The sequence below is a fragment of the Pelodiscus sinensis genome, chromosome 7, assembly GCF_049634645.1.
Source record: "Pelodiscus sinensis isolate JC-2024 chromosome 7, ASM4963464v1, whole genome shotgun sequence".
Taxonomy (NCBI): domain Eukaryota; kingdom Metazoa; phylum Chordata; order Testudines; family Trionychidae; genus Pelodiscus; species Pelodiscus sinensis.
Window position 1 is genome coordinate 61,823,053 of NC_134717.1, and position 14,446 is coordinate 61,837,498.

At 42.6% G+C, this 14,446-nt stretch overlaps 1 protein-coding gene across 50 annotated transcripts in view; it reads right to left on the reverse strand.

Moving 5' to 3' along the window:
- Positions 1-14,446, reverse strand: part of LRRFIP1 (LRR binding FLII interacting protein 1) — a 164,043-nt gene that overhangs the window by 46,632 nt on the left and 102,965 nt on the right. For 21 of the 50 annotated variants that reach the window (XM_075934021.1, XM_075934015.1, XM_075934022.1 and 18 more), the window contains 3 exons: positions 12,779-12,823; positions 8,581-8,637; positions 2,096-2,176 (listed from right to left, as the gene is read on the reverse strand). The exons of 9 other annotated variants lie outside the window; for them this stretch is intronic. In XM_075934021.1, coding sequence (XP_075790136.1) covers positions 2,096-2,176; positions 8,581-8,637; positions 12,779-12,823 — 183 coding nt within the window. The remainder of the gene's footprint in view (positions 1-2,095; positions 2,177-8,580; positions 8,638-12,778; positions 12,824-14,446) is intronic. 20 more of the 50 variants (XM_075934016.1, XM_075933983.1, XM_075933977.1 and 17 more) reach the window with 5 other exon arrangements.

Below are 14,446 nucleotides of genomic sequence, written 5' to 3' on the forward strand. Positions count from 1 at the left end.
ACGCGCAGAATTAAAATGAAAGATCAAAAAGTCATCTGAAATTTCACACATTCATGCATTCTTCAGTTTTTTTCAATCTACCAACTTTAACACTTAAAATTACCAGCTAAAAAGTGACAACACCAATTCTTATAACTTTAGCAATGCTAAATATTTCTGGATTGGGACATAGCAGGAAGAAAGATAAATTCCTGGTAAAGCTGATTGAAAGAGATATATTAGTTATTGAATTAACAGGAAGCTGTTGGTGGGGAAGCATGTTCTAAACCACTACCATCTGGTTCCAATCTAGAACACCCATGTCTGGCTTAGTTATGTAGCTCAGAAATTGCAGGGCTGGGTTTCCTATCACCATTGTACAGACCTGAGAATAAAGTTAGTTGCAAACTCAGTTTAACCGAGGAGAACAATGGGATTGTACTCTGCAAGCAATGTTACACTCTACATTTTGGTTTTATACAAGGCAGTTTGCCACTTTTTATAGATCCAGTCAGGATTGATGTTGCCTCTTTCTAGTCAATATTACATATTTCTAGTTCATATACTAAAGCAAAGACAGAAATGTCTTACTCCAATTAGAAGTCTGTAGCAGTGTTACAGATCTATAAGCAACTGTTGCAGAATTCCAATGGGAGTAAAATGTAGGACCAGCGGAACAGTTGACAGATGCACCGTGAGCATATGTGCATTCCATCCAAAGAGATCACATACTAAAATGACAATATAAATAAACTCGACCAACAAGATAGTCTTGACAAACTGCAAAGGCAAAAGACATGTGCATGGGGGAGTGCACTGTTTCCGCATTTGTGGTTAAAACAACAAAGCAACAAACCCTGTAACTTCTGGCAGGCAGAACATCACTGTACAGCAAGGAGGGCTGGGGGAGACAAGCACAAAACTTTTTTTATATAAAATGGATAACAGAAAAAGTGTTCATTTGAGTTTATTTTGGTCATATTCATGCTATTAAAATTCTTATGTTAGAATGCAGGGAAGCTCAGTGTACAGATATTGCACACTGTATTACAAAAACTATTAACCATCTGTGCTTAAATATCTGAAAGTTCAAGTCCAAAGACTAAGTATAAAGTAGACATATGCATGTTTCCTACAGAAAGAGAGGATATCATGGAAGGTGCAGAAGCAAAACAGAACAACTTATTTTTGTCACTAAGCATCTCTGTCTCAAAGAAAGACATATATGTAAGGCTAAGATTGTGTGATGAAGTTTGCAGAAGTCACAATACTTGTGACTTCCAAAGACCTCCATGACTTCAGCCTGCAGGTATATGGAAGCTGCAGGGAAACCCCGCCGCCCGAGCTGAGGTTTTGAACCATGTGGGACCTATTTTACTATTGAACAAAAGGGAAAAATGAAATTACTCTGCAGGATAGCATAAAATAAAACAGTGAGGTGCATTTACAGAAGACAAGACTGTTAGTAATATAAAGACCCACAAGGTGAAAGTTACGTTCAGAATGCACATACAGGAAAACTACAAAAGGCACAGTACCATGCTATATATACAGTAACAGCACCCTGACCTAGCCAGGTGCACTGTACTTTGTTTGCATGCAAAGAGGACAATTCAACCTCCAAGAGGATTTTAAGGCTTTATGGGTAAGGATTTTCTTGTACTAATACAGGAATCATTTGCCTTGTAAATTACATAAGGTGGGAAACAACAGGGTGCAACTTTCATCTCACCTGTGCGAACCAGAAACAGACTAGCAAGGCACAGAGTGGTTTCAGCTATGATAAACTACTAATATTTAAGAAGGATTTTGCAGTATTTTCCAAGAAAAATTTATGACGACTGTCAAAAGCAAAACAAAACAATTGCAGGAAAAGGAGAGGAACAGATTAACATCATGGCCTGTCTTAAATAGCTTTCTGTTTCCCAGTCCAGACACAAATGGAAAAATGTACAAAGAAAATTGATAAATCAAGAACTAGACACTCCTGGCAACCAGACAAACAAGAGAGTCATTGCTTTGCGCCATGGTCCAACAGTTATTTCTGTGACTAAAGGAGGTTGTATTGTCCAGGTGAACTCAAAACAAAGTCCAGGCTAGAGGGAAATAGACAGACCCGATTTCCATTTTGGGAAGATGGTTGGGATTTGGAAGTGAAGCCACTGTTGTGAAGACCAAGGTCAGAATAATAGGATCCCTGTAGCAACAGGAAGAAAAACCTGAAAATTCTGCTTTATTGTGACGGAATTGTCAAATTCTGTATCAATTCCTTTAAATTAGGATAGCAGTTCTCAGAACTTCACTGCACCATGACCCCAGGAAAGGGGAACGAACCCTGAGCCTGTATAAGCCCTGCTGCCCCTGGAGGGGGGCTAAAGCCCAAGGATTTCAGTTTGGGTCGGGGGGGGGGGGGAGAGGACTGTAACACGAGCTGTGCCACCTAGGACTGAAGCCCTGTCTTCAGCTTCATACCCAGTGGGCTCAGTCTTTGGCCCTGGGAGTTAAGCTGACCTGACATCTGGAGTAGACCACACTAGGTCAACAGAAAAATTCTCCAATTGGCTTACTTACCACCCCTCAGGGATGCAGAGTACCTCCACCATGAGGCAACCATCTCCCATTGGCACAGGCAGCATCTACACTTCTGCCAGTACAGTGGCATAGCTGTGCCATTGTGGCATTTCAAGTAAAGACAAGCCCTTGGGCACATAAGCACCTATTTAGATGCTTGAAAACCTGACATCTCAAGAAAAAAAACCCCAAAGTCCTCTTATCCACTATAATATATCCTCTAGGTTAACACTTAAAAACTCTGAAGCCTAGCAAAAAACCTCTGAGTTCTAGGGTTGCCAACCACCCCCGTTTCACCAGAAGCCTCAGGGAAGCAGGCCCTATTTTGCTGAGTACTGCAACCCAACAAGGTGGTTTGGGCTGCAGTCTTGCAAGCACAGTGGTGCTCAGGCAGCCAGCCTGCCTGCCCACCCTCACTCCATGGCACATCTCTGAGGTCCTAGAGAAAAGGGCTGGGGGAGGTGGTCTCCACACACTTCCACTGGCTCCCACATTCTGAACTCCTCAGCCCCACGCCCTGCTCAGGGCCCGTACCCCGCTCTCACTCCACAACCTGCTGCCCCAACCCATGAATGCAGGTCGGGGAGAGCGAGTGACAGAGGGAGAGGAGCTGCAGCGAGCAGGGGCTGAAGGGGCAGGTCAAGGGGGTTTGTGGCATTAGACAGTTGGCAACCCAAATTAATTCCATTTATCATGTTGTCTTGTCCTTGTTCAGAGGCTCTTCCAACGTATGCAAAACAGCAGAGGCAACTCTCATCCAGCTACTATAAACAGATCATGTATCAAATTGTTAGAGCAAATCTCAGTAACAAACAAGCTGCACTATTTCGTGCCTCACTGATCAAAACCTGCCAGCAACAGCTTCTCCTTGAATTTTTCCATTGCTTCAGACTTGGGAGTCAGCAGAGTGGAATGGGGAAGATAAAGGAGAGATAAGAGAAGGAATTACAGGTCTTGAACTTGGAATTCTTAAGATGAAAGTGAATTCTTAGAAGACTTACATTAATTACTTTTTCCGGATTTAGGCTCATTATCAGCACTTCTACCCTTCCCCAAGGAACAGGAGAGACCCTGCCAGGTGCAGAGGTTTAATAAAAGGCCAACTCCCATTCAGATAAACAAGAAATCGAGTAAAACTAGGAAGCAGAAACCTGTTCAACCCTAGCACCAACAAGTTATTGGGAAGCTGTGGTGCTCTACCAGATAGAACAGAAATATAGGGTGTCAAAAGACCACGTGAATGGTTTAGAGAGCATCTAGTGTGCGTAGAACCAAACCCTTTTCCTGATATGGTACAGGTAACAGAAGCAGGGAACAATCCACTGTCAGATAAGCCATGACCATATGAAGGACCAAAAAAGTGCACCACTGGGCCACTCAAATGAAATCTCATTTGAAACCCAGTGTCATTCCAACAGCAGTGGCATTCCAGTAATTAGCTTGAATTACTGAAGTTTTGCATCTGGCCCAACTAGTATAGATGGGGGGATTTTAATTTAATTTCTAGGCAGACACAGGGAAATATAATAGCAGCCATCTTTAAAGTAGGTTGTGCAGGAAGGATCTTCATGTTCCAGAGGAAGCTGTAGGAAAAGATGAACTGAAACTCATTCCAAACACTCAATTTTGGATTAAACTTTTTAGGAAACTTCTGGGGTGGAGCAACCCTCTGGCAGAGCACAAGAGATTACCTGCAGCGGTTTGTGGGTTCTCATATTGGGCAGGCAAACAACACATGCCAGTTCCAAGCCCTCAAGTAATGGAAAGGCACTTTACAACACTTAACAGGACTATTAGTTTCCCAAAAACTTTAGGAAAAAATGAGCTAATGTATTTCATACCTGTAGCGTCATATATAACAACATACAAACTGATCAACAAAATGATTAAGTCACATTATGAATTAAATGGCTTGGTGCTTCGCATGCACAATCAAATTAAAACCTGTTCCATGTTTTAAACATGCAGGTATAACGTATGTCTGTATAGTTCTAAGGGGGATACACGTTCATCTTATGAAGACGCTAATGGATCCTAGCAAGTGCAGTTACTATGAAGACACCTTGTAGACCTTTATTCTTGTTTCCACACTATATGACTGACACTGTGTGGAGTTACAGCTAGGAGAAAGATGTAAAAATCTTGCACAGAGCAATGGAAGCAACCTCCATAATTCAACAGAAGGAACTCACAAACTAGGATGACAGTACAGTTGCTTACCCAATCAGCTGTTTACTTAAGGTGACATACAAAACCACTGCAACTTAGGGTTGCCAGGTGTCCAGTATTGATCCGGACGGCGTGGTATTTTCGCCTCCTGTCCGGTAAAAAAAATCAGAAAATACCGGACACCTGAAATGTCCGGTATTTTCTGATTTTTTTCCCCAGACAGGAGGCGAAAATACAGGACACCTGGCAACCCTACAAACATTCAGCACCTCCCCTCCAGATCCCCCTCGCCCCCAACGTACCCCACCCCCAATACCTCCCTCCCCCCGATCCCATGCTTACCTGGTTCCGCAGGGAAGCTAAGTTCTAAGAACATAAAATGGCTGCCGGCAAAAAGACCAAGAGGAAGCAATGCCTCCCCTGGGTCTTAGTGCTCAACCGCTCCCCTGCCCAACAACTTTGGTCTCTTCCCCCCCCCCCCTTTTTTTCTTCAACAGAATCTTTTCCCTGGTGTTTTTTTTTTTGGGTGGGGAGTGGGTTCAGTATTTTTGGTTCAACCATCTGGCAACCCTGCTGTAACTTGTCCCACAGTAGAGAGGGAATTTATAGTAGGGTTGTTAAACGGGTGACTGGGTAAGCAAAAATCTTAGCAGTTACATGCACCAACAGCACAGGAGCCCACTCCCTGGGACCTGATGCCCATCGGAAGCTGGCTTTTAAGCTGGCTTCTGGCGCACACCAAGCTGCTACCCCAAGTTATCCCTCCATATCAGGCTTATTGTTTAACCATTTAAATGGTTAGCCTATTACGTCCCTAATTTATAGTGACCCCTTCAAAGCCTTTCTGCAATGCACATCTCAAAACAAGACACAGGTCTGAGTGAAAAAGAGGATGTTTATTCCTAGAAAACTAGTACTTTTTCTTCTTTTCCTCACCCCACAGGCCCTGCGTTACAACCGCCTTCCTCTTCATAAATACTTCAGTCAAGATCCTTGATGCTCTATTCTCAGTAATAATCACTTTTCTATGATGCCCTTCTTTAAAGCTTCCTCACAAACAACTACTAATCCTCACAGTGACTATCATAGAATTATTACCCCCATTTTACAAAAGAGGAAGCTAAAGTTAAGTGATTCATTCAATGTCAGAGGAAGTGTGACATGAAGAGGACATATGCTTTGGTTCTCAATAATGTTTATACCCCTGACATTGGAGAATATAGACAGCTCAATGGATAAATCACTAGATGTGGTGATATTTATATCATTGGTTAAATCTCTAATAGAAAAAGCTTAAATCCATCACTTCCCAATTTAACTGCAAATCTTTTCATTCAATAGCTAAAAAGATTTTCATTAGACAGGGTTTGAGAATTCTCAGCTGAGCTTAAGAGTTATAGCTGGGAAACAAATTACTTTTGTACCTCTTGAGATTTCAAAATCAGCACGATGAGTAATAGCACAAGAGCTATGGTTCATGTTTTAATGGTTCACTGTTTTGTGATATGTTTATGTGATCTCAAGGTCTGAAGTTAAAAATAAGAAGTGTATACCACATATTACATATTGCAGTTAAAAATGGGATTTCAGAAATGTAATATTGGTGGACTTATTACATTAATAAGCAAATAATTTCTGCCTGACTGCTGTCCTATTTGCAACCTGCATCCGCATCTCTCCCGTATAATTATGCTGCTGCAAGCTAAATGCTAGTAAGACAGACATGCAGTAATGTTGGATGTAGAGTGTATTATCTATAACTGTCTATCTATATAGTTTAGAGATTTGTGTATCTGTGCATCCGTCTGTGAGTCTGTTTTTTCAAGAACTCCTCCTAAATGGTAAAAGCTAGGACAACCAGATTTGGTATTCAGCTTCCTTAAAAGCTAATGATGAGAGTCCTGCGCTTGCGATGGAAGAATCCCAAGCATTGTTATAAGCTGGGGACCGACTGGCTAAGTAGCTGTTCAGCAGAAAAGGACCTGGGGATTACAGTGGATGAGAAGTTAGATATGAATCAACAGTGTGCCCTTGTAGCCAAGAAGGCTAATGGCATATTGGGATGCATTAGGAGGAGCATTTCCAGCAGATCTACATAAGTGATTATTCCCCTTTATTCAGCATTGGTGAGGCCACATCTGGAATATTGTGTCCAGATCTTGGCCCCCCACTACAGAAAGTATGTGGATGAATTGGAGAGGGTCTAGCGGAGGGCAACCGAAATGATGAGGGGGCTGGAGCACATGACCAATGAGGAGAGACGGAGGGATTTGGGCTTCTTTAGTCAGCAGAAGAGTGAGGGGGGGATTTGATAGCAGCCTTCACCTTCCTGAAGGAAGGTTCTAAAGCAGATGGAAAGAGGCTGTTCTCAATGGCGGCAGATGGCAGAACAAGGAGCAATGGTCTCAAGTTACAGTAGGGGAGGTCTAAGTTGGATATTAAGAAAAACTATTTCACCAGGAGGGTAGTGAAGCACTGAATGGGTTCCCTAGGGAGGTGGTGGAATCTCCCTCCCCAGAGGTTTTCAAGTCTTGGCTTGACAAATTCCTGGCTGGGATGGTTTAGTTGGGATTGGTTCTGCTTGGGCAGGGGGCTGGACTCGATGACCTTCTAAGGTCTCTTCTAGCCCTAGGATTCTATGATTCTGACTTAATTGTGGAACCATACTGTTTAACGTGGTTTTTCTACTTTTACTAAGCAGTAAAACATTCACATGACTGTAACACAGCTATGATGTTGCACAGAAGGGATTCCCAATACAACTGGTCCATCGCAAGACTTCTTCCTTCCCAAAGAATCAGCACAGGAGGTTAGGCTTCTTAAATTCCAGGAAATTTAAGAATCTTCCAACCTTTTTGGTGTCTGACTTCATGCTCTGCTTCCTTTGACCTCAGCTCTTTACATCTGCTACAGAAGTGCACCTTCTGCACATTGGCTGTGATAACCCCCCCCTCACTGCAGTCATCTTGTTTTCAGCTGGTACAAGACTGCAGCTTGCTGGGATCATCTAAGTATACCCTCATTTGTGAGGGAATAAAACAAAGACATATTAAAGCATATGTTGTAACGGTTGAAAGTGAAGAGTTCTCTCCTCAGCTGTTTTTTATTACTGTGTTCCATCTAACAGGGTTGTCACCATCATTATATTGAACCCTCATATCTTAGCTGGTGTACTATGTGAGACAACATTTAATACAGAGGAATACTTTAGTAATACTGTTTGATATGTAGTTTACTACCCAAAGGAAAGTTGGGACTTTTTTTGCTTGTGCACAGAACTATTGTCTTTATAACACACTGTGTTCAGAGATCAATAAAATAAATTCTTTGAGGGTTTAAAAATGTTTATATTGGGGAAACGTATCAAAATGAATTGGTTGTGCAGAATCAATTAGCTATGTCAGGCTCATATTCTAATGGCAATCAAATCTCTTCAAAGGATGCATGAAAGAGCTCCAGAGCCTCCAAACCAAGCTAGATTTCATTGTCAAAATATTTTTCTTGATAATTTGATGGTTTTTTTACCCACTTGCACAGAACTATATTCTGGCCCCTAAATCCTACTTGAATTTTCTCAGTCCCAGTCTTATTCCTTGCTACTTAGTTTACTTTGTTTTGTTTTTTATGGACTTGGTTGTGCCTCTACAGCATGGTAGATGCCAAGTGAATTGCATGACTTGTAATAAGGAAGTCAGGGCAAAATGCCTTCTAAAGCAGGGACCAAAAAACAAACAAAAACAAAAAAGAGAATCTGCTATTTTACTGTAGGAAAAGCACTCAGTAAAGGAGACTTAATTTCTTGAAAAGCTTTCTATTAATTCCATGAATTTAAGCAACCAATTAAAAAAAATCTCTACTAACCCTGCTAGATTTTCTACTCTGAGACGATCCATACATGTCTTCATCATAACCATTGGTCTGTCATGAGAGAAAAATGAGAGAAAAAACTTAAATGAAACCAAAAGAGGTCTCAGAGAAAGTCATCATTTATTTTGCAGAGCAAAGACAGAGATGGCATTTTTTCCACAAATACACCGGGGACAGTCACTGTAGTTCCCCAGGGATCGTTAACTTCAGGCAGCTCATAGAACACTTGACAGTTTTGTCTGTGAGCAATACCTGTATCCCGGGCAAAGACATCCCTGTTCTCACCTCATACTTATGTAAAAACAGTACAGCAACAAAATGTATTTCAAGCCTCAATCTTTTCAGATTCTGGGAACTGAAATTAGACTTTAGAGTTTAGGGAAGGGAAAGGGAAAATATTTCCCCTATTTACCTAAGCTCTACATTCCATATTTGTATTTAAGATTAGAAAAGCTACGTTATTGTAATTAAACAAACTATACTGCACAACATCACTTGCATTTGGCTCTCCTCATTTTTATTTCCATCATGCTTGAATCCAGACATGCCCACCTGCTGTATCCCAGAATTCTACACAGCCCTTCAGAGACTGAAGATCAGAATCTGCTCCAAACGTCCTGGATTTACCTCTCGGTACTCTCAAAGACCACACTTCTCAGTAATCTTACCTCTGGCATGAATATGGTTCTCTTTAGGACCCAAACTCAAATCCACTATGACCAGAACGTAGTGCTAGTCCTGTTTTTAATTTGCAAACACCATGGAACGTGTACCATCACCTGCGAGTCAAGAGCACCCATACTAATGGCCATTAAAATGGCAGTCTCGCTGATAGTTCTACTACTTGCAAAACATTATGAGACTTATAATAGACAGAAAACTAAACAATCCCTAAATTTGTTCACATGGTTTCTGTAACTGGGTTGGTCACAAGATATAGGGAAGGCAAGGATGGTGAAGTAATATTTTTTATCGGACCAACTTCTGATGGCTGAAGGTTGCTTTTGCTCTACACAGAGGCCTAAGTCTGAAGAGAAGCTCCCTGTAACGCAAAAAGCTTCTACCTTCCACTACCAGAAGTTGGCTATATAGCCAGGTTGTAAAGTGATCCAAAACCTTCTACCTGATGCAGCAAAAAAGTCATGTTCCTCAGGGAAGGAGTGGAAGAAATTGGCCTACTAAGACCTCAAAAGACTATGCCTGTTTTCATCTGAAACCATAATGAAGTGGTAACCATAAAGATTCCTCTAGAGTAGAGTAGAGTAGAGTAGAGTAGAGTAGAGTAGAGTAGAGTAGAGTAGAGTAGAGTAGGCTGTTCGTATCATTATCTATGTTAGGGTTAGGATATAGCCAATTAACTGCTTAACCATTATGTTTACCCAATTAACCACTTAACCAGGATCCCACCCATTCGTGGTGGGGGGGGGGAAGGGGCTGGCCAGGCCACCGGCTAACCAGTTACCAGTAAGCATCACCCGATAAGGGTGGTGCTTACCAGTTAAATGGTTACACCCCTAGTTAGTGTTGGGACACTGATGAACTTATAAACATCCAAGTAGGTGCTTTTGTTTTTGAAATATTTTCTCTAATATTTTTATCTTAATAAAGTAGGTTTGTTTAGAAAGAAATTCTTTACATCTGTAGCAGACACTCTTCCATGTCTTTGAAGAGAAAGCAAACAGATCTGTTTAAACTAGGGGTGTGAAAAAGGGCCTCCACAGGCCGAATTTGGCCCACTAAGCAGATTGATCTGGCTTGCGGAAGCCCGGCTACTCCCTCGCCCCCCAGTCCAATCAGGGCTTAGAGACTGGGGTGCGTGCAGCACTTAGAATCAACCCTGGTGGTTGACTCTAAGGCCTGCGCACCCGAGGACAGGGAGCAAGAGAGCTTGCAGGGGGGAAGAGTGCACAAAGTCTGCTCCCACCCTGTGCCGTGCACTTCTTGCAGAAACAGGGCAGGGTGGGAGAAGACTTTGTGTGCTTCCCGTGCCTCTGGGCTCTGATTGGCCTGGGGGCAGGGGAGCATGAGAAATCTCCTCCCTCCCTGCAAGGGGCACAGTGCTTCTAAGAGCCACATGCTCTTGCAGGACGGGAGAAGGGTGGGAGGAGACTTCGTGTGCCCCTCCCCCAAGCCCTGATTGGCTTGGGGGACGGGTGGAGGGAAGCATGCAAAGTCTCTTCCCATTGTCAGGGACATGGCCACCTAGAGGAAACCACCAGCTGTTTAGAGCAGCTGGTAGTTTTTTTTTCTGGGAGAGGGGTGGGCAGGAACAAAGATTTCATGCACTCCCCCACCCCCACACCAGAGTCCGTGGGTGGGGAAGCACAGAAGTGTCCTGGCCCCACCCCTTCCACCTGAGCAGCCTGGGCCACTTCAAAAATTTCTGAAGTGGCCCCCAGTCAAAAATTATTGCCCACCCTTGGTTTAAGCCATGAGTTCTCAAATTGGGGAGGAGGGGTCATGTTGAGGTTATGATGTAACGGGCTGTGAGCTATCAGCCTCCACCCCTATCCTCTGCTACGCCTACAGCATTTATAATAGTGTCAAATATTAAAAAGTTTTTAATTTATAAGGGGAGGGGACATACTCTGGAGCTTGCTAAGTGACAGGGGTCACCAGTGCAAAGGTTTGAGAACCACTGGTTTAGGTAGAGTATCTTCTCTGCAAATACATAGTTAAGGTCGGGAACTGAGCAGCCTGTGAATACCCTGATCAGAAAGGAGAGACACCTATCTCTCCACCAAGAAAGGCAACAGCTGAGGAGTTGAAACATGAGAGCTGGTGTTCTTGCTAAGCCACGGAGGGGAAATCCAGGGACAGTTGCCCTGAACAGTCACATTCATCATGCGAGTTACTGTGAACAAAGTTGTGGCAGACAGACAAAATGAGTAATCATTTGTCACATTTCCACCTTTCGGGTACTTCCTATATTATCTGGCAATATATTTTGTACTAAATGCAATACTCCTATTAGAGATAAAAGAAAACCTACATGTGTGCACCCTAAGGGAGTTACATAAAAGCTGATTCTGCAATAACCCTGTCTAGAAAAAACAGGTGATTGAAATTTCTTTGGCATGAAATCAATGCAACAAGAAAAGTAGCCTCTAGTTTGGTGGAAGCATTTATATCCGATAAGCTGCCACTCAGTTCTGGATAAACTCTTTATTCCTTTCTGGAAGCACTCTTACACTATTTTCCAAAGTACAGGTTTCAGAAGTCCGTTCTGTGGATGTTTGAAGGAGATGGGAAAATAGTTTTCAAAAACAGACTACCCTTTTGAGTCTTGACATTTTTCCAGTAAAAAGTCCTGCGTTAAAAATGGTCTGTAAAAATTGTCTTATTTACTGAAGCACTCCTAGACCTTAAAGTAGTGGCCAGTTATTAGTCACTTACATGAGCTTGTTATATTGAATGTTGATACGTTACATTTACTGTTTTACTATGTGAAAATTACTTACCTCTCTCCCACCCCCCGCCACTTTCTCCTCAGCCCATGGGAAATACAACCTTAGTTACCAGGTACACACACCATCACACTAGCCACTACCATCTTTTGCCTATCTCTTTCCACTAACTAAAGTAGCACATGATGATAGAGTATGTTGAAAGAAATCAATATGGAGTACATACTACTTTGGTCCCGGACAGGGGAAGCCGGGAGGGGCGAGGGGCACCAGCCTCCCTGTTGGGCCCTCTCCCAAGCCTCCGCTCCCTAGCCTCCCGGCCCCACCAACCGTGTGGCAGTCCTACTGGAGCGCCTGGTGCCCCCTGTCCTTGCAGCAACCCTGCCACTGCTCCAGCCATACGGCAGCTCTGTCAGCCCACCATGCCAGAAGCCAAGCTGGCTGTGGGAGCTCCGTCCCTCCCCCCCAGCTTCAGGCTCTGGTGCCCCAGCCAGCACGCTCTGCTTCCAGCCACTGGGGGCTCTCTAGTCCCACAACAAGAGAGTCCTGGACCACAGAGGTTCAACCTATATAATCATTTAGGCTGTACTCCTATAAAGACAACTTAGTGCCTTTTTGGCACCCACAAGTCCGAAGAGCTACAAAACAATCCTGGCATTGAGCCAATTCCTCAGTATAAAAACCTGTTTGGCCCAATCTGGCCATAACTCTATGGCCAACATTTTTTGCACTTCTCTCCAGCCCATCATAACCCTCTCAGAAGAAAACAATCTCTGAATACATACTACTTTGGAGTTCTTCTTTTTGGTCCTCTCATTCTCTAATCCAGCCTGCAGTGAAAGTAAGAGAATCCAGTAAAAAGATTAATGAATTCGTGTCTTTCCCCATGTCCTACATGCTGATCTACATGCAAAAACCAAGTCCTGAATTCCTACAAATCTACAGTTCATGAGTTAGTGTACACACTCAAGGAGGATAGAAAACAATCATACCAGATTCAACTTGATAGTTTATTTAAAATAATATAAAATTATAACAATTCAGTTCAAATTAATAGCTGCAGTTAAATTTATTCATGCCTTCTAGGTTAAATCAATTAATAGAACCATACCATCTGCCATATATACATACTGTACTTCAGCAATATATCCATGCAAAAACTCACATAACAAGCGTTAGAACCATATCTATTATGTAGGCCACTGACCAGGGAAACTGAAAATATTGGGTGAAAAAAATCATAATTTGAAACAGGAATAGGGATGCAGCAAAAGAAAAAAAATCAGAGCTTCCAATGAAATCGGCTGCTAGTTTTGACTTACAACAACCAGCTAGAGGGAGGCAGCAATGATGCTCAGTTCAAATAAAGTGAAACTGTTCTTTATTTAGCAAGCTTTTTACAAATAATTTCTTGTACTTTGCCTTTTGTGGAGGCACAGCATGACCCTGTGCTCTGTCGACTCACATGGGAGCAATGTTAATGTTGCCATGTAAGTTAAACCCAGATGTAAGGATCCCAATCTTAAGGTCCCTATTTTTAAATTTTTCCCAAGAAGTATATATATGCACACACTAACTACAAATATTGATTTTATCTTCACAAGCAAAGAGAAGGCTATTCAAACACGGTATCTACAGTACTGAAGATTTATTCATCTTCTGTTTCCCAGAACAAATCTACTTGAAATGAATGATGTAAAATAAAAAGGGGCTTGAAATATATGAGAAACTAAAGTTGTACATAACACCCAATTCTCTAGTAGGTAATCACTTTTCTACCTAGGTTTTAGATATTTTCAGGACAGCTCTATTTACAAATGTCCCAGAGGAAAAAACTTTCACTGTTCATGTCTCAAACACACATTTTGTGAATAATGAGGTTTTTATTTGTGAAGGTTAGCACACAGAGCACTGGAAAATGAAACAATCCCTTCTCCAAGCAGGTACAAAATAAGTAGTTCTCCATGTGGCCCTGAAGGGACAGTATCTTTAGGTGGGAGTTAGTTCATTCTCCATTACAGGCAGTCCCCGGGTTACATGGATCCGACTTACATCGGATCCCTACTTACAAACGGGGTGAGGCAACCCCGCACTAGCTGCTTCCCCCCAGCAGACCAGGGAGACGCGAAGCTAGCGCCCCCGCCCAGCAGACCAGGGAGACGCGGAGTGGCTTTTCTCAGCAAACACCTCAGCTTGAGAATAAAGGACTGTGGGAAGTGAGGTGTGGGAGAATAAAACTGAGCTCTGGAGAAATGTTTGGCTAGTTTTTCCCCTACAATATGTACCAGTTCCGACTTACATACAAATTCAACTTAAGAACAAACCTACAGTCCCTATCTTGTACGTAACCCGGGGACTGCCTGTACTTTATTCAGTCATTTTCCTTGATCAGTGTGACAAATGTCACAGTACTAAATGAAGCAGTGGGATGTCTCTCATTCCTTGCAGTCAGG